The 21,289-nt window shown below is 40.7% G+C and overlaps 2 protein-coding genes and 1 long non-coding RNA gene across 9 annotated transcripts in view; 2 read left to right on the top strand and 1 right to left on the bottom strand.

Moving 5' to 3' along the window:
• Positions 1-8,769, top strand: part of cant1b (calcium activated nucleotidase 1b) — a 47,981-nt gene extending 39,212 nt beyond the window's left edge. For 2 of the 4 annotated variants that reach the window (XM_051945170.1, XM_051945168.1), the window contains exons 2-5: positions 5,059-5,655; positions 5,741-5,881; positions 6,762-6,965; positions 7,762-8,769. In XM_051945170.1, the coding sequence (XP_051801130.1) occupies positions 5,118-5,655; positions 5,741-5,881; positions 6,762-6,965; positions 7,762-8,132 (1,254 nt within the window). In that variant the 5' untranslated portion in view covers positions 5,059-5,117 and the 3' untranslated portion in view covers positions 8,133-8,769. Of the gene's footprint in view, positions 1-2; positions 162-2,089; positions 2,250-5,058; positions 5,656-5,740; positions 5,882-6,761; positions 6,966-7,761 lie in introns of those variants that run through there. The other 2 variants (XM_051945169.1, XM_051945167.1) reach the window with 2 other exon arrangements.
• ogal (O-GlcNAcase like) overlaps positions 1-18,960 on the bottom strand; it is a 49,493-nt gene extending 30,533 nt beyond the window's left edge. The window contains exons 1-18 of one of the 4 annotated variants that reach the window (XM_051945165.1): positions 18,853-18,960; positions 18,556-18,730; positions 18,386-18,437; positions 17,356-17,453; positions 15,923-16,053; positions 15,486-15,657; positions 15,251-15,349; positions 14,579-14,718; positions 14,347-14,491; positions 13,985-14,083; positions 13,635-13,894; positions 13,384-13,558; positions 11,448-11,533; positions 10,074-10,166; positions 9,916-10,004; positions 9,720-9,840; positions 9,512-9,641; positions 8,813-9,160 (exon numbers count right to left, since the gene is read on the bottom strand). In XM_051945165.1, the coding sequence (XP_051801125.1) occupies positions 9,024-9,160; positions 9,512-9,641; positions 9,720-9,840; positions 9,916-10,004; positions 10,074-10,166; positions 11,448-11,533; positions 13,384-13,558; positions 13,635-13,894; positions 13,985-14,083; positions 14,347-14,491; positions 14,579-14,718; positions 15,251-15,349; positions 15,486-15,657; positions 15,923-16,053; positions 17,356-17,453; positions 18,386-18,437; positions 18,556-18,607 (2,079 nt within the window). In that variant the 5' untranslated portion in view covers positions 18,608-18,730; positions 18,853-18,960 and the 3' untranslated portion in view covers positions 8,813-9,023. Of the gene's footprint in view, positions 1-8,812; positions 9,161-9,511; positions 9,642-9,719; positions 9,841-9,915; positions 10,005-10,073; positions 10,167-11,447; positions 11,534-13,383; positions 13,559-13,634; positions 13,895-13,984; positions 14,084-14,346; positions 14,492-14,578; positions 14,719-15,250; positions 15,350-15,485; positions 15,658-15,922; positions 16,054-17,355; positions 17,454-18,385; positions 18,438-18,555 lie in introns of those variants that run through there. The other 3 variants (XM_022207707.2, XM_051945166.1, XM_051945164.1) reach the window with 3 other exon arrangements.
• Positions 18,961-19,527: 567 nt separating this feature from the next.
• Positions 19,528-20,681, top strand: LOC127533085 (uncharacterized). The gene is made up of 3 exons (XR_007940722.1): positions 19,528-19,602; positions 19,950-20,015; positions 20,236-20,681. It is a non-coding gene; the product is annotated as an uncharacterized LOC127533085 (long non-coding RNA).
• Positions 20,682-21,289: the final 608 nt, after the last annotated feature.

Below are 21,289 nucleotides of genomic sequence, written 5' to 3'. Positions count from 1 at the left end.
CCGGTACTCTTGATGTCCAGTCTGCGGTCCACTGCCTGAAGGGACACCCGGCTCAGCTGCTTGTCTCCGGGCAGGAGGAGGAGCTAATCAACGAGAAACTTCCAACCGAATAGTCCTTTATATATGTCCAACCGGGCGGACAGTGAGACCCTCCACACCAGGTGAGTCCTGAGCTAGATGAATACCAGATAAACTCCTAACACAGCAACACAGCTGTGTCGCTGTTAGCATTAGCCGGCTAAACGTCACGGTTCAGGCTACAGATGCTAGCTGATGTTAGCTACATGGCTAACGTTTTTAAATGGAGCCGGCCGGTGTGTTTGTGACTCTCGTAAAGTGTTTCTGCTTGCTGTTATGTTCAAACGCCACGTCCCATAACATGTCACGGTTTGAGGAATAAGTTTAATTTCATGTCTGGCAGCCTGTTAAAGTTTACAAAGTGTCGCCGGGTGTTATTTTCTGCTCGTCATGTCAGTCGCCTTCGTGGCCGCGTTGACTCAGACACAGCAGGAGGACATGAAGTTAGACCAGATAAAGATGTAAAAACGCTGCAAGAAGTACAGTTTGTTCTGTTTGCACAGTCAGCTCACAACTCAGTGATTTAAAAAAACGTCCTGAGACTGTTATTGGTAAATCCTGAGGTTAACTCTTTACTCAACTGCTTGTTTGTCTGTTACACAATGACTTTGTGTTTTATAATTGAGACTGAAGCCCAGACTAAACATGTACATTCATGTGCTGCTCATTCCTGGGCGTTTTTTTAAATGTTGAACCGTCCAGATGAAACAGGGGGGAAAAAGATGTCTGTGTAGACGTTAGAGCTGCAACAGTTGGTGGACTAATAAATTAGGTGTCACCTATTAAATTAATCAAGTATTTGATCATTAATAAATCTGCTTGTGTAATCTTGGGGGAAAAAAGAGTCCACTCCAGCTTCTTAAAATTGAATGTTTTCTTTTTTTTTTTAAATTGTTTTTACTCTACTGTTAATATCTTTTGGACTGCATAAGATATTTGAGGATGTCATGTTGGGCTTTAGGAAACACTGAATGCCATATATAATTTTTAATTCAATTTTTTTTTACAACTAACTGATTAATCGTCCTGTCGTCAACTATCAACCAGTCAACTGTTTTCATAATCGAATAATCAACTTCACTAAGTTTTTATGAGCCAAAGTTCTTATTTTCTAATTGCAGCTTAGTTGTTTCAATTGTTTCTTTACACCACTATGACCATATACTGAATATCTTTGGGTTGTGGACAAATCAAGACATTTGAGGACACCATCATGGGCTTTGGGAAACAGTAATTGACATTTGTTGATGTATATCATCAGTGGAATTGTTTTTTTTTTTAAGAAAAAAAAATCTCTGATTTCAGCTTGTTACTTTTTCATATTTTCTTGTTTCTTTACTTCTTTGTGAAGTAAATAAACTGAAAATATTTTGGGTTGTGAACCAAACAGGGCTTTTGGAAAACTGATTGATTAATATGTTTGTTATTATTTTCAGACATTTCACAGACCAAATGACTAATAGCGAACTGTAGAACTATTTTGAAAGTCAAGCAGAGCTTGACTTATCAGAGCTGACTTTATCAGAGCTGTATGCTTCTGATAAATCACATCTCCAAGCAGTTAAGTAAGGTACAGAAAAAGTTGATGATTGATAACCAGGGCACAAAGTAAATCGTTTAATTTATGTTGTCTGAGTATGATTATTCTGGGCTTTGACAACAGGGTCCACTTCCCCTTTCTGAACATTGTCTTGACAACTGAGGTGTCTCCACGGAAACAGGTTGAAATGATGTGACTGAAAGCTGAGAAAAAGCTAATAAGTGAGAACTGGAAATGATTAATTTTCAGTTGATTGCAGAGAAAATTACACACAAACATGTGAAGCTGATGCTGCTGATGGTCTACCCTTACATAACAAAACGTTGAACCCTCTCTGGAAGTGCAGCAGGGCCAGTTTTAAAGGGTTAATTGAGCCATCTAATCAGTAATTGCTGACCGAGCCTTACTCTTACTCCTTAATTAATTATTAAAACGCAAACTCTTTGGTTGCTCTACAGGAAGGGGCAGAAACTTGAGACAGTGCAGTGCAGAGGAAAGGAGGAGACTTGGTGAGATCAGATATTCATGTGGGAATGAGGGCCGGAGGAACGTGGAGTTTATTATGAGATGCGTGCGAAGGAGAACAGCATGATGGTTGCAGCGTGTTCTGGGGAGAAGAGGCGAAGGACGGGTGAATAATTGAATTCTTCATACAGCGGGGCTGTGTTCGGGTCTGTGCTGGGATGGGAAATATGGGCCATGCATTCAGCAGCGACAATAAGGGCTTTATTTCATGGCCAAGCGTTTCGCGTGTGTGCAGTTTAAAGAGCATGTTTGTGGAAAAGTGTGAACTTGTTTAGAGAGCTGCTGAAGAGGCACCAGGGGAAAATGCATGTTGTAAGATTATGTATTGCACCTCAGTAAAGCTAAATACCCTCTTGGGAAATATTTCTGTGAGGTGGTTTGCATTTAAACTGGTGTTTTTACAGCGTAGTCTTTGAAGTAGTGATTGTTTTTGGATGCTATTGTTCTTTAACAGAGGCACAGTGTCTGCTGATCCTGTTTTGGCTTTTATTTAGAGTTGTCAAATGGCGATGAATAATGCTCTGACAATGCAGACCAACCTAAACATTACTCCATCTCCACTGTTAATGCATTATTTACAGTTGGATTATTCTCCACTCCTCCAGATTGAGATCCTCAAAAAGATCTGAAGCATTGTTAGTTTTTGCGTTACAGCCAAGATAAGGTTTGAAGATGTGCTTTAAATATGTTTAAAATGATCATACTTGTCTGCTTTTACTGTACAGTGACTTAAACTGGTAGCTAGTTCATATGTGACTCAGTACAGAGGGGCTTTGGAGCTCAAACTTAATGAAGCGTGAATTTTTACTATACCTGTTGGTTGTCCTTGACAGGAAACTTCAGAGGTCACTTTGACTCGATTGCTGTCTCAAAACAAGCAGATCTCGTATTTCAGCTGGTAGGATCCTTGATTGAATGTCCTTTCAGACACGTTGTCCGTTGCAAAACTAAAAACATCCTGGTTTTTCCTCAAATGAAAGTAGAACGCGGGTGCATAATACCTACCAGAATCTTCTCTTCTGTTCATTTCCTATCACATTCGTGTCAGTTCAGAGTTTTAATTTCTATCTATTATCGGCTCAGTTCTAGTTTTAAATTGTTGGTGACATTTAAGCTCTTAAACTTGTTTTCCTGGTTTCCTGCTTTACATAAGTTTATTGTATGTACTCACTATGAACACATCAAGCAAATTTATGCAAATAATTTCCAGATATTGCTACCAGGAACTTAACAGAATGTCCTTGCTTTTTGTTTATGTTGACTGTACATTTTCATTTTAGCTAATGAGCTCTGAGCATTTCACTTAATGCTCAGGGGAGCATGGTTTCCCACAGGACGTTCTGTAGTTTCTAAACCACTCAGATCCTGACACACTCCTCAGTGTGGCTTGTGGATGATAAATGTAATATCAGCATAACGCTCAACTTTCCCCAACCCTGAGTGACCTGAAATGCTCTAATATCTCTTTAAAAATGTCTATCAGGGCTGCTGCTTTTCCCACTTCAGGTTAGTGGTTTATTTCACAAAGACTGTGTTAACTGTCTTGATGTTAGAAGATGGGTATTCTCTCTTCTTCAAGACACGACTGGTAACCTGTAATCTGTGCTAAAACAAGCAGGAACATCACTGAAACGTACGACTTCTCTTCCCCTTAAACATGTAATCAGAGCTGAGAAGAAGCAAAGAATTTGACATCAACAACGGTTTTATAAGGCTGTCCTTCATAAACACAATGTTCAGCTTGAGTACGGGACCTTGAAATATAAATGAACACCAGTTGCATTTATAGACTTGCCAAACAAGTTAGACATGCTGATTCAGTCTGTCAGCATCAAGTAAAAACAGTAAACTGGAGATTTAAATCTGGTGTCTGGTGACTGGTGTATAAGTAACGATGTGTTCTATGTCACCCAGCAGAGTTTGTTTTGCCATAATTGAAGTGTGGAGTAATCTTGGTGACAGAGACATAGTAGGCTAGGAGTATGATGGAGCCAGTGGCAGAAAAAAAACTACAAAGTATCTAAGACAAGATTCTGATGCTCCAGAAAAAAAGTTAAGAGGACTGATTACAGTCATACGTCGTAGGGCTAGGTTGTGTTATTACTTTCACACAGCAGCCTTAAAGACCACAAATCATCCTGTAAATTTAATGTACAATGTTTTCTGTCAGTTCATTAAAAAATGAAAAAGTTGCCATCAGAAGAGCAACAGATGGTAGCTAATGTACAGAAAAAGCCCTGCGTTTATGTGGCAACTTACCAGCAGAGTTGAAAACACAATCAGATCCCAAAGTTTTCACCACAGAAGTGAAACGACAAAGATGACATTTACACAGTATAATTTGATACACACATGTACCCAGTCACATTTATTTGTCCCGTTGTTTTATCCTGATGAGCCAAACCAAAGATGGACGGAAATACATGCATAACTGCTTATGTTGCCTCTGTTGCATAGCTCACCTGTATGTAATAATATTCTCTGTTATTGTCCCTGCTGAACGAACTACAAAAACATAAACGGGGCTAAACTGTGGTCGCTTGCATGTCCTGAGGAAGCAGGACTTGCCAGCTACCTACTCAGTATTCTGGCTGAACAGCACAACAAAGCTCTGTTGCAAACAAAGAACGATTGAAACATGAGCCTTTTTTCCACCAACTTGTTGTCTTCCTCCCCATGTTTCATTTTATCAGGCTATTGTTTTCAGGATTTCTTTTCACATTTTGTAACAGTGTTTGTTGAATTTGAGCATACAAAGCAGCTGGTATTGCTGATTTGTGTTTCAGATTAAAAATAGTTGCTGCAGTCCATTATATACAGTAGTAATAATGGGCACTAAACAGACAGCTCCATGAGATTTGAACGCCTATTGTATTTGCTTCTCTGCTGATATTTCTCATTGTGCTCGTCCCCAGGCCATAGGAGTGATCTCTCTCAGCCCACATCTGACAAAAAAGATGAAGACGGTACTTCCATGACCTCCTTTGGTATCACCGTCCGAGGCCTCCCCCTGGCCTTGGCATCCATGACTCAAGCCGCCACCTCTGACTCGCGCTTCCACCCAAAATGGCGGGCGATCACCGTGGCGACGCTGCTCGCTTTGGTGCTAATGTTGTATCTGCACCGGACAGTGGGGGACAGAGACACTCCAACCAAAGGTTACTACCGCAACAGGGTTCACAGTTTTCAAGTGCACAGTGAGGGCGAGGAGGACGCCTTCAGGAACGCTAACAGAGAAGCTGCACAAAGCCTCGCTCTCCGCCACAAACAGGAAAAACCTTACAATGACACGTACCCGCTGAGTCCACCTGAGAAGACACTGCATGGCATCCGCTACCGTATAGGCGTCATTGCAGACCTGGACACAGCATCGAGGAGCTCCAAGGATCAGACGTGGTTCAGCTACATGAAAAGAGGATACCTGACTGTTTCAGATAGCGCTGACAGACTGGAGGTGGAATGGGACGCTGAGACCGTCACCCTGGAGAGTCATCTGGCAGAGAAAGGACGAGGTATGGACATTTATCATATTGATATGTGCTACTGAGATGGGAATAATATGTGGGTTAATTTAGTGTCTGATTATCTCGGTTGCAGGTATGGAGCTGTCCGAGCTGGTGGCCTTCAACGGTCACCTGTACAGCGTGGACGACCGTACAGGTGTGGTGTACAGGATCGAGGGAAGCCAGGCCGTCCCCTGGGTTATACTGCCTGATGGTGATGGCTCTGTCTCCAAAGGTTTGTCTTCTCTATACCTGTTAAAGTTTCAGATTTACTGTTTTTTTTTTTTTAGCAGGTGGTAGGAACATGCACAACCACCCTCTGAAACCCAAATCCCCCTGGGTGGTTTTGAACTGTAACTGTAAAAACTGAGAGAATAATCAGCAGTTCTTGATCTGTTCATCTGTGATCTGATGTGCTTTTCCGAGAGAAAAATAATAAAACCTAAGTTTAAAACCTTCATATTTAGTCAAAATCACTATATTTCATGCGCTCGTGTGTTTACAGATTTGTCACAAACATATCATTTTTGCTAACCAGATTCTGTAAAGTATAAAAAGTCTGTGTTCTTCTGCACAACTGTGATGCCATTAGTGACTGTCATGAGACAAAATTTTATGGCCAATTAAGCTTGATTCGGATTGAGCAGATAGTAATTGAAAGTACACCAGTATTGGAAAACAGTGTGTGCATTATTTTAAAATTGCAAATTTTGTGCATGTTGATTCAATTTTTTTATATAAACTTTATTATTCTGCACAAAGACATCCCTCTACCTCTAGCCATGACTGTGCTGTTTTCAGAAGAGAAGGACTTCATATTGCAGTAAAAAATGTCACAGGCTTAAGAAATGCCCAGAAACTGCTTGAAGATCATCAGAAGGTCAAAAATAATTTGCAACATCTGAACCAAATGCTTTCTTTTAATGGCACAATATGTTTCTTCACTGAAAAAGAACAAAATTAGCATCTGTTTTTAAAATTGGTTTTAAAACAGCGAGTGCATCCTTCCTGAAGCTGGCAAACAAAAACATGACAAGGACTCAGGAACTTTGCGGAACATTTTAAGGTGCAATCGTGTGTCTTTTCTAATTTCTGTCTTGATTCGCTGTGTGCAGGGTTCAAGGCAGAGTGGCTGGCAGTGAAGGATGAGCAGCTGTTTGTGGGCGGTCTGGGGAAAGAGTGGACCACCTCCTCTGGGGAAGTGGTCAACAACAATCCAGAGTGGGTGAAAATTGTTGGCTACAATGGTGACGTGGAGCATGAAAACTGGGTGCCTCACTACAACGCCCTACGGAGCGCAGCAGGGATCCAACCACCAGGTGATGACACAGATCTTATTTTTTTTCATGGGGAGGGAAGATGAACTTCATCTCATTTATTGTTCATTGGATGCCAGTACTGTATTTGCATTTTACCAACAAAAAACACCTGAATTTACTGCTTTATTTCTCATTAATGTTCAGTTCTGTCATCAATTTTGGAGAAATGTGTAGAACTTTAGAAATCTAGAATAAATTATTGATTTAAATGTATCCAAAACTTGAAGATGGCATATCATTGCTATGTTGCTGAATAATGTTTGGATTTCTCCCTCTAATGCAGTCGCACCAAATTCATCACAGCTCTCAGTAGCTGGTGTGGTTTTTGTTTGCCAACAGTCCACAACGTTGAAAATAAGCAGCATTTTAGTAAACGTATTACTGTTTGTCCACGCAGCCAGTGCTGCTCTACTTGTTGTATTATTTTGTCCTCAATTATAGAACAAGTCTATACGCAAATACTGTTTCCTGAATGACAGGTCAGCCAGACCCCTTCTCACAAACGAACTCTGCTCAAAACAAAGGAGGCACACCAGTTGAATGCGTTTCTCCCTGTTCTGCATTGAGAAGGCTACAGTACAGCTTTTATTTATCCTAAAACACGAAACTCGGCAGAAAAACTTCAAAGTGTTGCTGCCTGAGTGCAGAGCTCAGCAACACCGATGAGCAAATAAACATTTTTACAATTGGACGATGCTGTTTTCCATATTTTGATGAATGATTTCAGTTTTGTGAAGTGGAATTTTCACTCGTATTCCTCTTCCCTCTCCCATCTACAACTCTTCTTGTTCTTTAGGCTACCTTATCCATGAATCAGCGGCTTGGAGCGAGCGTCTCCAGCGCTGGTTCTTCCTCCCTCGCCGTGCCAGTCACAAGCACTACGATGAGACTGCAGACGAGCGTCGAGCCACCAACCTCTTGCTGTCCTGCCCCGCCGACTTCAGCCACATAACCGTAGGGCATGTCGGGCCGCTCAACCCAACTCACGGTTTCTCCTCGTTTAAATTTGTTCCCGACACGGACGATCAGATCATCCTGGCCTTAAAATCAGAGGAGGACGCCGGCCGGATCGCCACCTACATCATAGCATTTACACTAGACGGCCGAGTGCTGATGCCCGAGACAAAGATAGGAGATGTGAAGTACGAAGGGCTGGAGTTTATCTGAAAGCAGCAGCTAGCAGATTAAGAGAGAATTCCATTCCCTTCTGGTTTTAATCTGAGAAGCACAAGACAAGCGTCAAAAAGTACAGACCTGCAGATTGAGGAGGTCAAGCTGTCACCAGTCGGCCTGCAGCAGATAAGATTTTTAATGTTTTGAAGTAACTGCTTCATATCAGCTCTGCTAAGGGTTCATTTTATTTAAACCTTGAGTTTAACAACCTAGATTAAATTCATATTCTGGTGAAAGAGGTTTGTAAACTAGAAGTCATCAGTCTGTCAAACACGAGGAAAAGTGAGTTTCTTTTTCTGCAAGGACTCCAAACTCTGCTGGTCAGACACTCAGGGGACAAGGTAAAAGAGCATTTTAAGATAGGAATGAATGGTCATACATTACTTGAACTGTTACACTTTCTCATCGCGTTACGTTTTAATTTACCTGTTTGGAAACACTGAACTTTCTCTCATCTTCATGTGGCATTTATCACCCACTCAAACTACAAGCGATGTTTTTTTTTCTGGTTCAGATTACATTTGTTGATAAACTGAATTACAGAACACCAGCTGTTTTATTTAAAGATTAACCATTAATATATTCCCTTTTTATCCTGTAAAAAAGAATAAAGTTTCTTATCTTCTTTAAATGACTTGCCATGTTTGGCTGCACTGCTACAGACACACAAAATCTTAATGTCCTGTATTTTATTAAGTCTTATTGTGCTGCCTGAAACAATTTATCTAAAAAATAATCACTTTACATTTTTGTCTTTTCATGACAAATTCCAATACCAGGTTTGCTTTAAATCAGCTTAACATGCTGCAAAGTTAGTGATTACACACACAAGAGTTTCATCTCTAAACACTTTAAACCTGAGGAAAACCTTGTAAGCGACCTCGTTTACAGGCTTGCTGCCATGACGAGGACGTCCTGAGGTAGACAGTCCATTTCTATCTGTTTGAAGGAGCCAAGTTTAGAGTAAAAGTTGATCATCCTCCGATCGCCGTGCCGCAGCTCACAAAACACTCCTTTGGACCCTGAGAGGAGAACCAACATAGCGTTTAGAGTTCAATTTGTTGGATAAAACTTGAATGATGAGAAGGATATGGACATCAAAAACCAAGCTGAGGAACATCCACATATTAAAACAGGAAGCTGCACACAGTCCAGATCCTGATATTTCTATACAGTATGTTAAAAGTATCCTAATCATCCTCAAAAAAGAATACAAGATTTAACTTCCAGGTGCCTCTGATTCAAATCACAGGTTTGCAGATGTAGAACTGAACTGAATGTAGAACTGGTGAATCTTTTTCTCATCAAAGTTTGCTCAATTCAATGAGGTGCATCACGAATTATCAAGGTCATAGAGTGACACCTCGACCTACCGCTGCTCCTGATGGACGACAACAGTCGACGAATCATATGTTTGGCTGGAGACGGATCAGTGACCCCGGGCCGCACTTGTACAACGACCAGGGAGGGGAATTCCTTCAACAGCGACTCACTTACCGCCCTCTAGAGGCAGGAGATAAAACAGTTAAGTGTTTTTGCAGTTTATGGAAATCTATTCTATCAGATTTGTCATTTGATCACCTGGACTTTAGCTGCAGCTGGTTTGACATCCGTGAGGGCCAGAGCGTAACCACACACGCCAAAGTCATCCTCCACCACAAGAGCACACTCAGGGGAAGGGGATAACTCACCGGCTGACAGGCTGAAATGGATCACAGAGCATTAAGATGAAAAATATCAAAAACACAAATATTCTGCATAGGACCAGGTTTCTTACCTGTCGCTGATGAGTGGAGGTTGTGCCCCTGGGGAGGATGTGGCATCTCCTCCTTTCTGCATCTCCCTGAATATCTTCTGCACTTCCGTCTAGGATAAGAAACATAGTTGTGTAACATCACGCCTGTATTTTAACATCTGAGTAAGTGCCATCCTCACCTTGTCTTCAGGGCAGTAGGGTCGTATGCAGTAAACTGCTGTCATGAGAGGTTGTCTGAACAGGTCCCTGTTTCCATGACACGGCAGCATTCTCTAGAAGTACAAAAACATTTGCTTAAATCAATAATCTACTTAAAGATATTACAATGTTTCAGGGAGGACAATTAACTTGAATTATAGTTAAATTATAGGAAAAATATAAACAAAGCTTGCTCCTTGGGGGATCCAGGGAATCCTTGGGGTTACATGTGTGTTTTTGTCAGGTAACTTCACTTCAAAATTAGTCGGGTTTATCTCCATAATTACTAATAATTATTATCTAAGCCTTAACTCCTAAATTAGTTAGGTTCAGCTCTATAATTAATTATACTGAAGGACTGAAGATATTTTATTGCATTAGTTACATTAAGCTCCATAATCATTGACTAAGTGTAGAATATCATTTAATTTTTGCAGCATTTTAATACCCAATATGTAAATTACTGGTAAAATCACTCAGTAAATAACACTAAAGGGTCTTTACCACAATATTAGAATGTGTTGGGTTATTCTGGAACGGCAATGACAGTCTTTTACTGGAAAACACTTCAGCACAATGGCAGCTGTTTTAAATATGCTGTATAAAAAATAATGACTTGAAATTGTGATGGAAACCCGATGTAAAGGTGTCACTTAAGGTAAAGGTGTTAAGTCAACTGTGAGCAAGTCTGATCCAATTGAAGAATCTAAACCAGAACCTACATCCGGGCTGCACACAACGGGTTTGGTTGACAGCTTGGACTACTGCAGGTATGTTAACGGACAAAAAGATATCAGCAAGATATTCCTTTGTCTTCTAGTTTGTATATTTTGGGTGACACCTCTGTATTGACATTATTCGACTCCATTAATTGCTAATGGGTGAACCCAGGCCATTTTCATGCTGGGGCAGAACCGTTTAGTAAAAGCATTTAAAGCCTCGTTTGCACATCTTTTTGATACACTTCTTAGTCAGCTGGCTGCCCTAGAGAGGAGTATCATATGTGTAAAGCCAAGCATTTTATGATGACTTCATCTCATAAAACGAGCATTAAACTTCTTCATAATTAATTGAGGGCTTCATTTTGGAGGAAGGCCAGTGAAAAAGCAGCACTGTTATTACAATATGTTTAATCAAGATAGATATCTTTTTTATATGTAGTATTTTATGTTTTACTGTCTGGGATCATGAGAGCACTTATTGTTTCCATTTTATGTCACATCAATGCTTCATGTCAACCAGAGATTGTCATTTCTGATTAAAACACATCTGCATAAACATAGTCTATGATGAAAACAATAAACTATTAATCTTCTAAATATGAATGACCGTCATCACTGCAACAGTGATGTTACCTGGAACTCTCCAGAGAGTGCTCCTCTGAAGCGCCAGGGTTCAGGGTCATCCTGCATCACCTGGGCCGAGGGTTGACCCTGTCCTCCTGCAGCCAGAAACATAATATTTAAAGCTACATTAGGCAATACTTTGCTTTAAATTCTGTATTTAGCAAAAGTATAATTATCAGACTGTGGATATCCGCTAGCAATTCAAATTATAGATGCTGTAGTTTCTTTCTGTGTGATAATCTACATGTTACAATGTACAGGGATTGTTCACTGTGGTTGAGATATGAGTTCAGATTTTACTATGAAGGATGTAATCTTCTAATATTTTTGATCAAAAGATTACGGTAGTTAGAAAAAAAAATTGTGAAAAATTAGTGAGTTCCAAAGTCAAAGATAATGGCCTGAGATATCTTGTTTTGTCTACAACTCAAAGATATTTCATTTACAGTAATGAAACCAGGAAAGATTCAGATGGAAGGCTGGAATTAAAGAATTTGGCTTTTGGCTCCTAAAAATGTGATAATTATCAACATACTTGTTGAGCATTTAAATAATTGACAATTAATTGTTGCAGCCATACTTATACCAGTAATTTCTCTTTACAGATTTAGTAACTAGTCTTATATAACAATAATAATAATAACAACAAGATGACATGGTCATCAATAGCCCCCGCCACATGTGATGTCTATGAGTCTATATCCAAAATAGTGATCAAGGGCCATAACTCTGTTAAATATTATCGCACAGGTCTCATTTTCGAACTTGATCAAGGTGTCCATGGTGTAAAGCTACACACTAAATTGTTAGCTGTAAAATTAAACGTTCACTCACATAGTGTGCATCTCCCGGGGGCTAAGCCCCCCCCCCGTCCTGAAAACCTAGTGCAGCCCCTGCAGCAGTTTACAGCTTGTCAGCTGCAGTCGCGTTCTGTCGCTAATTACGGGCTAACCGTGAATGCTAGCTCAAAAGTAACCGGATGGTGAGTGGCAGGATGAGTCACGGAAGAGGTCGGTATGTTTAATGTTGCTGCAAAGTGAAAAATGACCAAGAAACGGCAGTTTTAAAATCGCTGTTTGTGAAGCAGCACAAGGCCTAAATTTGCATTGAGCCCTACGGAGGGCGATTGAGGTTCCCACGTCAATTAAGGGCTGGTGCGTGACGTAACAATGTGCCAGGTGAACAATGTCGGACTCATATGAATGTACAGAGTCTTTACTATAGTCTGTGAAAGGATTGTCCTTGTAGTATGTACCGTTTGGCCAGGATGGCGATTTAAGTAAAAAATAACCGGACAGATTTTGTCCCTCTCCACACTCTAGTACCAGAGGAGCACATGCTCTAACATGGGATTTTTTGCTCAACCTAGGGGTTTTTGGAGGCTCCTGTATGGAAAACCATAAATCCCACCGGCACAATATGTACATGCCTGAAAAGAAGAGAGTTGGGGCTTTTTTTTAAGACTAAAATGAAGTCTGTAGGTGAAAGTATAGCGAAGCAGTAGCATTTGGAAAACAGTGCATGACATGGTCATCAATATCCCCCACCACGTGAGGTCTATGAGTCTATATCCAAAATAGTGATAAAGGGCCATAACTCTGTTAAATATTATCGCACAGGTCTAATCTTCGAACTTGATCAAGGTGTCCATGGTGTGAAGCTACACACTAAATTTCGTAATCCTAGCTGTAATAGTTTCCGAGAAAAGCTGTCCCCTTCATCTCAGACGGACGGACGGACGCACGCCAAACCTATATCCCCCTTTCCACTTCGTGGAGGCGGGGGATAATAATAAAGTAGAAACAGTGTAGCTTTAAACAGTGCGTTTAGTGTTTGAAAACAGTGTTATTGGCATCCGTCTTTCAGATTACTGCAATTAATAATTTTGTCACAGCATTTACTCTCATGTTGATTGATCTTCGCAGGAAAAGCTGAGTTTTCTCACCGAGTGTCTTCACGTAGAATCGAGCCATATCAACTCCACTCTTGATGTCGCAGATGTAGTTGTACAGATCATACAGGATGCTGCGGTTCGGGGCGTTTGACAGCCGGTTGAACATCTGCACCACCGCCTCGCACATGCTGTCAAACTTCTGCGCTCTTGAACGCCACTCTGCTGACTGAAAGACACCCAATAACTGAGGCCTCTGAATGACTACAGTGTGTAGAAAATGACCTGTACTGCATGAACCTTACCTGCTCTGTCTCTGCTGTGGCAGCCTGGCTGTGGTTTTTGAGCCAGTCCAGCTCTTGCAGCATGGTTCTGGCTGTGGCTCCGTGTTCGTAGGGCAGATAGAAGAGTTCTGACAGCAGCCTCAGGTCGTCCAGTGTCAGAGGCTCGGCGGTGTACAGCGGGTTCTCGTCAGGACTGGGAACATAGGAGCTCTCAGCCACGTCTGTCTGCATGGGCTCCTCATCTGACGACTCCTTCTTGAGGCGAGCTGGAGGTCGAGGGCCTGGAAGCAGAGAGTCACGCTTCTTCTTAATGTTATATCAGCTATGTTTCTGCCTTTTTATGTCATTCAGTGTCATTTTTGAGACTTTACCTCCTGGCTGATCGGTGCTCATGAACTCCTGCAGCCAGTCAGTGAGGGCCAGCATCAGGGCCTTCTGGGGGCTGTAGCAGGGGTCCTGCTCCTCATCACCTGGTGTTGGAGATAAGACACAATGAGACTGTTTATGGGTCTCTTAGTACAATCCTGTATTTGGAAGTAAACCCACAGAAGGAAATCCCAATGTCTCCAAAGCTAAACAGCAGTACAAGTCAGCCTGCATTTCACTGATTGATTGTCGTGTTGTGTTTGCTGAAGCTGACACCTCTAAAAGAGACACGCGAGATGTTTTAAATGATCCGTCAAAGAGGTGAATCTGCATTCAACTAGTCCTTGATTAAAAAAAGGTCGCTCACCCATCTCCACATCTCTCACTCCTCCATCAGCAGGGGCTTTACACCACGTTGCCAAAGTGTGAATGGCCACAAAGTTTGGGTGGAACTCACAGTTGGGATTTGTGAGAACTCCTCTCAGCTTGGGAATCAGCTCAGTGGGTCGATCCTGTTCGAAGAGGAATTAGTTTGTATTTGAGGATACTCATCCCAGAGGTCTGAATACAATCAATGTTACAATGCAATAAAAATGTACCTTGTAGGGTCCAAGTAAGAGCCTTTGGGGATCGTAATCGTTGGCGTGAATATTGTCCCAGATGACTGGTGGCCTCCTCAGGACTGCAGACACCTCCTCTATGGATTCAACCGAGATTTTGTGGGAGACCACTTTTGGACCTAAATGATACAAAAAGAAAACAAAATGAATGCCTGACAAGTTGCAGTTTACCTCCACATCTGTGACGTGAAAACTTTCAAGTGTGTGAAATCACTTTGGAGAAAAAAACCCCCAAAACTGTCAAATCCTGACAGAACACGTCAGTAGACAAAGTTTCAAATGTGGATGTTGCTACAAATTCTGAAAACGTGGATGCTTCTCATACAATTTCCTAATTTTGTTGTATGCAGAGCTTTCAATGACAATAAAGGCTTTGTGATTCTGATTCAGCTTTAACCTGGCATAAAAACTTACTTTTTGAGCTCACAGTAACATTTGACAACCAAAATCTAACTATTTAATTAATGTTTGCGCCAAAATTGAAGGTCCCTCTGAGATATGTTCACAAGAGTGGGACAGACCAATGGAAGAACACTAAAATACGTTTCTAGACACAGCTGTTGTTGGTGCAGAGGCATAAAACTGGACTAGAGAACAGCATCAACAATTATTTCTGCAAAATTGAAGACGACAGAAACCGGTTGAATTTACCAGTCCACAGAATGTCGATGCCAGGCAGGAGGTTCTCTCCCACAGTGTTCAGATATGGGGACAGGGAGACGGTGGGAGTACACTGGGAAGAGCAGTAATCTGGAATTAAGGAAAGTAGAAGAAATAAAATTACCTTTTCTAATTTTTAGAGGTCTGTTAGTCTCCATTTTTTTGCTTAGGTGGACTGGAGATGTATTTATTCATGCTGGGTTCGGTATCAGCTTCACTGTCTGACCTGTGGGACAGAAGAGGAAGCTCTCAGGTTTCCCCAGGTGCTGGTACAGATCATTAGTGATGGCCACCTGAGCGTGGGCAAAGGAGCTGAACGCCTGCTTGTCGGCCGCACACATCTCCCTCTCGATGTCGTCAAACAGCAAAGAGAAGGAGCTACAGCCGAACTCCTTCACCTGAGGAGGAACAGGGACAAAGATTGCAATGCAGCAAGATGAGATCCATGTTAGCATTACATTTCCTTTATATCGGCTCACTGTGACAATCCTCAAAGGGTTTAGTCCACCAGGAATTAAACTTATTATCCGCAGCAGCATCAGTGGTATCAGCAGATGAATCACGTTTCTATTTTACTGCTGTAGGTTCCGTATTAAGCGTCCAAAACAAACCCCGAGAGCCATAAAGCTGAATACAACTAACGATTAAATGATCTCCACCCACCTGATCCAGTTTCCTCTTCAGAGCAGCGACTTCTTTGGGGTTGGAGAAAGTAATGTCCAGGCCGGGAGAGATCGCATAGATGAAGTCGACGTTGTGCTGTTTAGCTGCTGATATGAGGGCGATCAGTTGTTCTGGGAAGAAAAACAGAGACGGGGACAAAGAAGGACTGTTTATTGTGGAGGTAAATGATGCACAAGTTGACAGTTTCAGTCAGAGATCACTTCTGATGGTTGTGGGATGTTTAAACCAGCTGCTTTGTTCTCAGTTTTAACGCGGTGTAAAATTTATGACAACTATAACAAAGCCAGAAGATCCAAAGTCCAGCAGAGACAAGACAGTTTCTGCAGGTTAAACTTCAAATCATCATCACTGCCGCACTTCAGTCCGGGACAGTATTGATAACATCCAGGGAACCAATCAAGTCATAAAACAGCGTCTCTAAGGAGATAATGACAAGAAAAGTTGATGACCACAGTTTAAAAATGCAAATGCTTTCTGATTGAGTTTGGGATCGCAGTTGTACTCAGCTGTGAATAAGGATTTGAGTGTCAACATGTCCCCAGAAATTTTAATACCGCTTCAGTTATAGAACATTTGTAGTTTCATTTAACTGGATGTTGGATCCCATGCAGATTAAAAGCAACATGTTTCATGCACTGAGAATCTCTATGACATGACAAAGTATGAAGGATATTTTCAATGTAGTTTTTTTTAAAGGAACTTTTGAATGATAAATAATCGAAAATATTCAGGCAAGCCCTCGGTGTTCTTGCATAAAATGACCAACTCAAATCATACATAAGTAAATCTGTTCAAGGCCCGAACTTTCTCAGCTCCTTACATTAATGTGTAGTTTAGGTTTTACAGTTTATTTCACATTAGAAAAATGTACTCCTTATTTCTTCAGGGGCTGATGTGTTACCACAGGTTTCTTATGAAGCTGCTTTCTGTGTTGTGTTGGGCTGCAGGTGAACCAGGAGTGCAGAGGTGTCACATCAGTCCTGTTACTGATGTGTAGCACCGGCTTTGAAAAGCTCCACTTTCTCAGACTGGAGGTCCTGCAGGAGCCTCCACAACACCTCATTTATTCATTGTTTGATTAATTCACTCTGTGGCTTTTTCAGTTCTGCTTCTTACTTCATGCTACTGCCCTCAAGCCAAGGACCAAACAACTAACTAGCTGCAGCAGGCGTTGCAAAAAGCTATATTGTGAATGTAGGATTGACAATCTCATTTGAAATGCTACTTTTCTCAGTATTTCTCATACATGTGTTTGTGCATGGGTTATTTTCATGACGGTCTTTAAAGTTAAGGGACCGTTAAGGGTCTGTATATGCTAAAAGGCAGTCATCAATGAAACCTGACTGACAAGTTAGACTGCTCCAAGAAACACAAGAATTTGTGGCTTCAGAGTGCGAACATGTGACTCTCACCTGCCTCCTCAGCAGAGTACAGGTCTCTCCAGTACATCCTGTGTTTGTAGTCGTCTTTGGGGGCGTACAGGTACGAGTTCAAACCCCACTTCTGCTCCCTGTGCAGGACAACACCACAAACAAACAGTTCCACTAAAGATCACTGAGCATAGCGGTTGATCGATTAATATTCCTGGCCATTTTTCCCAATAAAATTATTCCGTTTCAAATTTTGCTCGGTGCCTCATTTCATCTGTCGCCATCACTCTGTGGTCTGGAGCAATGTCACTGTCTGACTGGTTAAAACCCACAAGTAACAGCCAATCAACACTGAGGCATAAAAGGTTTCCTTTAAATTAAATTTGTGCAAAACAAATAAATGAGGGCCTTCCAGCAAAGTTTTGTGTTGGAGTTGCTCTACATTCTGTCTGAAAGATTCGCATTTTTACAATCCATCAATATCAGTTTCAAATTTTGGCTACCAGTCCTCTTGGTTACTAATAATGGGTATCAAAAAAAGTAATGCTCATTGATCCTTGAATCTGACTAAAATATACATCATACTGCTGCAAATATTTTCCTACAGAAAGAACAACAAATTTTCTTGAGATTATCTTTTTTTTCCTAAAAATTTCTGTTGACACGATATCAGCATCTCCTTGATCACCCATAATTGGTATCAGGCTTTGAAACATGGAAGTCAAATTTAGCATAAACTGTCTAGAAACTTGTACTAGCAGAAATCTGTGATGCTACAAACGGAATCTGAAGTTTAAATTTGCAAAAACTATAATTTGAGTCTCATAATACGTTGAATTACAATTTCTCAATTTTTAGAGTTGGAAAAAAAATCTCACACTTTGAAATCATTAAATGTCTGAGAACAATAAATAGAAGAAATAATTTCTTCTTTGTGTAATATTGTTTGTTCACTGCTGTTGTTTTTAATCCTGGAGCCAACATAAAGTGGTCACACTGCCAATCAACGCGGAAAATGTCATTTTTTGAAGTTCATTTCCAGTTCAGTACCTCACTCTTGGAGGTTTCCTACCTTTTAAACAGCTCAGTTCTTTGCTCCATAGTCCACGGTCGCCCATAAAAACCTGCATCAAGCAAAGGTCGTGTTAAACTCCAGCTATGATCCACACATAACAGATATCCTGGATGCATTTTAATCCCAGCAGCTAGAACTTTAAACTCGTTTGGTCCAGGTCTGCTCACCTTCCACCACCCCGCAGATGAAGCGTCCAGCTCCGCTCTTTGGTTTCGACATGTTTTGCAGTAAAGTTGATTCTATCTCTTCTCCTGTGTGGCTTCAGACAGCAGCTCTACTCTGTCATGTCTCTGAGCTTCAACCTGCAGCAGTTTTACTTTTATATGCTCCGTCCTCTCACACCTGCGCAGAACGGATGCGTTTAAAGCAGCACTGCGCATAACCATGCAAACCTGATCTAACGTCTAAACGATGGAAACAGCCCAGTGAAGGAGGAGAAATTACAGCTGATGACTGAAACTCACCTCAGGTTCATGCTGACTGAACGTGTCCTCACTTCCGGGTGGACGTCTTAAAGGGACAGTGTCCCTCCAGGCTTCACGCTTCTGTTGTCTCATTTACCTGCACCAAAAGGTTTCCTTGTCTGGAAAAAAAATAAAAAAAATTCAGCAAAAATTCCCAAAATGTATGAAAATTTACAAAAGCCTTCAGGAAGAAAATTCCAATAACTCCTTAAAAGTTCCCCTTCAACGTTTTATTTTAAAAAAATCCCCCAAATTTGGCAAGAAAAGTGTAAATATTTTTAAAAAATGAGTAAAAATCTTTCCCAAAAAAATCCTAAAAATATCTAAAGTGATTACATATAAATCAGTAAAACTTCTAATATTTTCTTTAAGAACATTCACAAAAAAAATCAACCAAAATCCACCGAATTTCCCTGGATTTTGGTATGCAGCTCACAGCATAGGCGTTTGTAGCCCATTTTTGGGGGGGCTCAAGCACCCCTGAATTGAATCCCAGCACCCCTAAAATTTGAGAGACTTTTTTTATTTATTTAATTTTTTATATTTAATGTCCTTCTTTTAACAAACCAGACAAATGTAAAAACCATACAGTACTTGGTTGATATGTAATGTTTTAACAACAGAAATATAACCCCCCCACCCACCTTGCCTCAAAAATGGTTTGATCCAGCCCAACTTTCCCAACTCTGGCTCTGACTCCTGCACAGAGCGCAGCGCTGCCTCCCAGAGATGCATGTGTGCAGTCGTGGTGTAAGTACCTGGTTTAAACCAGGATATGTGGTACAATTCATAACTTCTACTACTCAGCAGCAACAAATTATTATTAACACAAATCCTCTTTTTTGCTGCATTTAATCACAGGTTACTGTTTATGTTGTTAGGTAGGAGTTAGCTGACGGTTTTTCTAGCTAGCAAACGTGACAGGTGGTCAGTCTGTTTGAACTGGACTGAGAGAAGCTAGCTGTTGTGTCAGTGTATGTGTTAATATTAAAGCCAAGGTGCTACTGACTAGCTAACTGATGGGATGCCCATTAACATTATAACTCCTATTGTGTGTGTGTGTGTGTGTGTGTGTGTGTGTGTGTGTGTGTGTCCAGACAGACAGACAGCCTCATCATGGACATAGGATTGATTTTTTGAAAAAAAAAAAGAGGCAGGTTCAGGTAAGAGTGTACGATGGTTTATCAAGAGTAATGTTGTGAGTTGGATCAATGGATCAATGTTTATATCTCTTATTAGATATGAAATGCATTGTTTAGTTATTTTCCTTTAGGTTGACAGTACAAAGAGAGAGAACGTTATTTATTTGTATTATCGGTATTTTTTCATATTTATGTAACTTTTCATCTAGTTGAATACAATCTATTTGTGTATGATTGTCAGTCCAAAGAGGGAGAGGAGAGAGTGCGCAAAGTCAGGAAGAACCAGGTAAGAACACAGAGAATAGTGGCACGTAGAACATTAAGATGACAAAGAAAAACATCCATTCACAATATAATTTTACATAGGTCATGCATAATTTGTATAATATGTATAATTTTACATATACTTGCATTAAAACTTATGGGCAATTTAGACTAATTAATCTCAGCATATTTTTGGACTGTGACTGTGCCAGAGTACCCAGAGAAAACCCGCTCATGTACAGGGAGAACATGCAAACTTCATGCAGAAAGATCTTGGGAAGGTCAGGACACAAACCGAGGATCTTCGAGCTGCAAGGCAAAAGTGCTAACCACTACTCCACTGTACAGCCCCTGAATAAAAACATATTTAGGATTTATTTTTTCACAAAAATATTTCCTTTCATTCTAAAATGGCCAAAACTCTACACTGCTGCTTTCTCTAGAATGCAGATCTATAAACTCTCTGCCACTCTCAGCACACCAGCACTCCGCTCAAACTGCTCTACGCTACAAAATGGCAAGCTGTCATATTTCTAGTAATTCAGCCGTAAATATTAAGACCAGAAACAGAGGAAGAAAACTGATGCATAAAGTGCAAGTTGACAGAATTGGTTCATTTGATTCCTTACTAATGAAACTCCAGAAATAGAAGACTGTCATCACTACACTGCAGTTTTAAGGTGTTTCTTACACTCAAAACCTTACAGTTTGTAAAAAATTATCATTAAGTGGCCCATAATTAGAAGCTCCCTTGAAGACATTTTAACATGGCAATGCAGAAGAGACAAATGTGCAACTATTTCCACATTGGTTTGGTGGTCGCCATGACAATGAGCCAGTGAAGGCACAAAATGGCCACTTAGAGTACAAATATGTTACACTCTTTGATAATTTATTATATCTGCCAGAATATGGTAAAACTTGAAAAATGTATCTGAGACAGTTGTTTTTTTAAGCAAAATTCATATTTTATATAAAGTCTTTGACATTTCTTAGTGTACTCTTTAAATTTCCATGTGGATGATGAAGTG

Source organism: Acanthochromis polyacanthus, chromosome 3 (genome assembly GCF_021347895.1).
Source record: "Acanthochromis polyacanthus isolate Apoly-LR-REF ecotype Palm Island chromosome 3, KAUST_Apoly_ChrSc, whole genome shotgun sequence".
Lineage (NCBI taxonomy): Eukaryota > Metazoa > Chordata > Actinopteri > Pomacentridae > Acanthochromis > Acanthochromis polyacanthus.
Note: the sequence above shows the minus strand (reverse complement) of the source record. Positions and strands in the feature narration are given on the sequence as shown.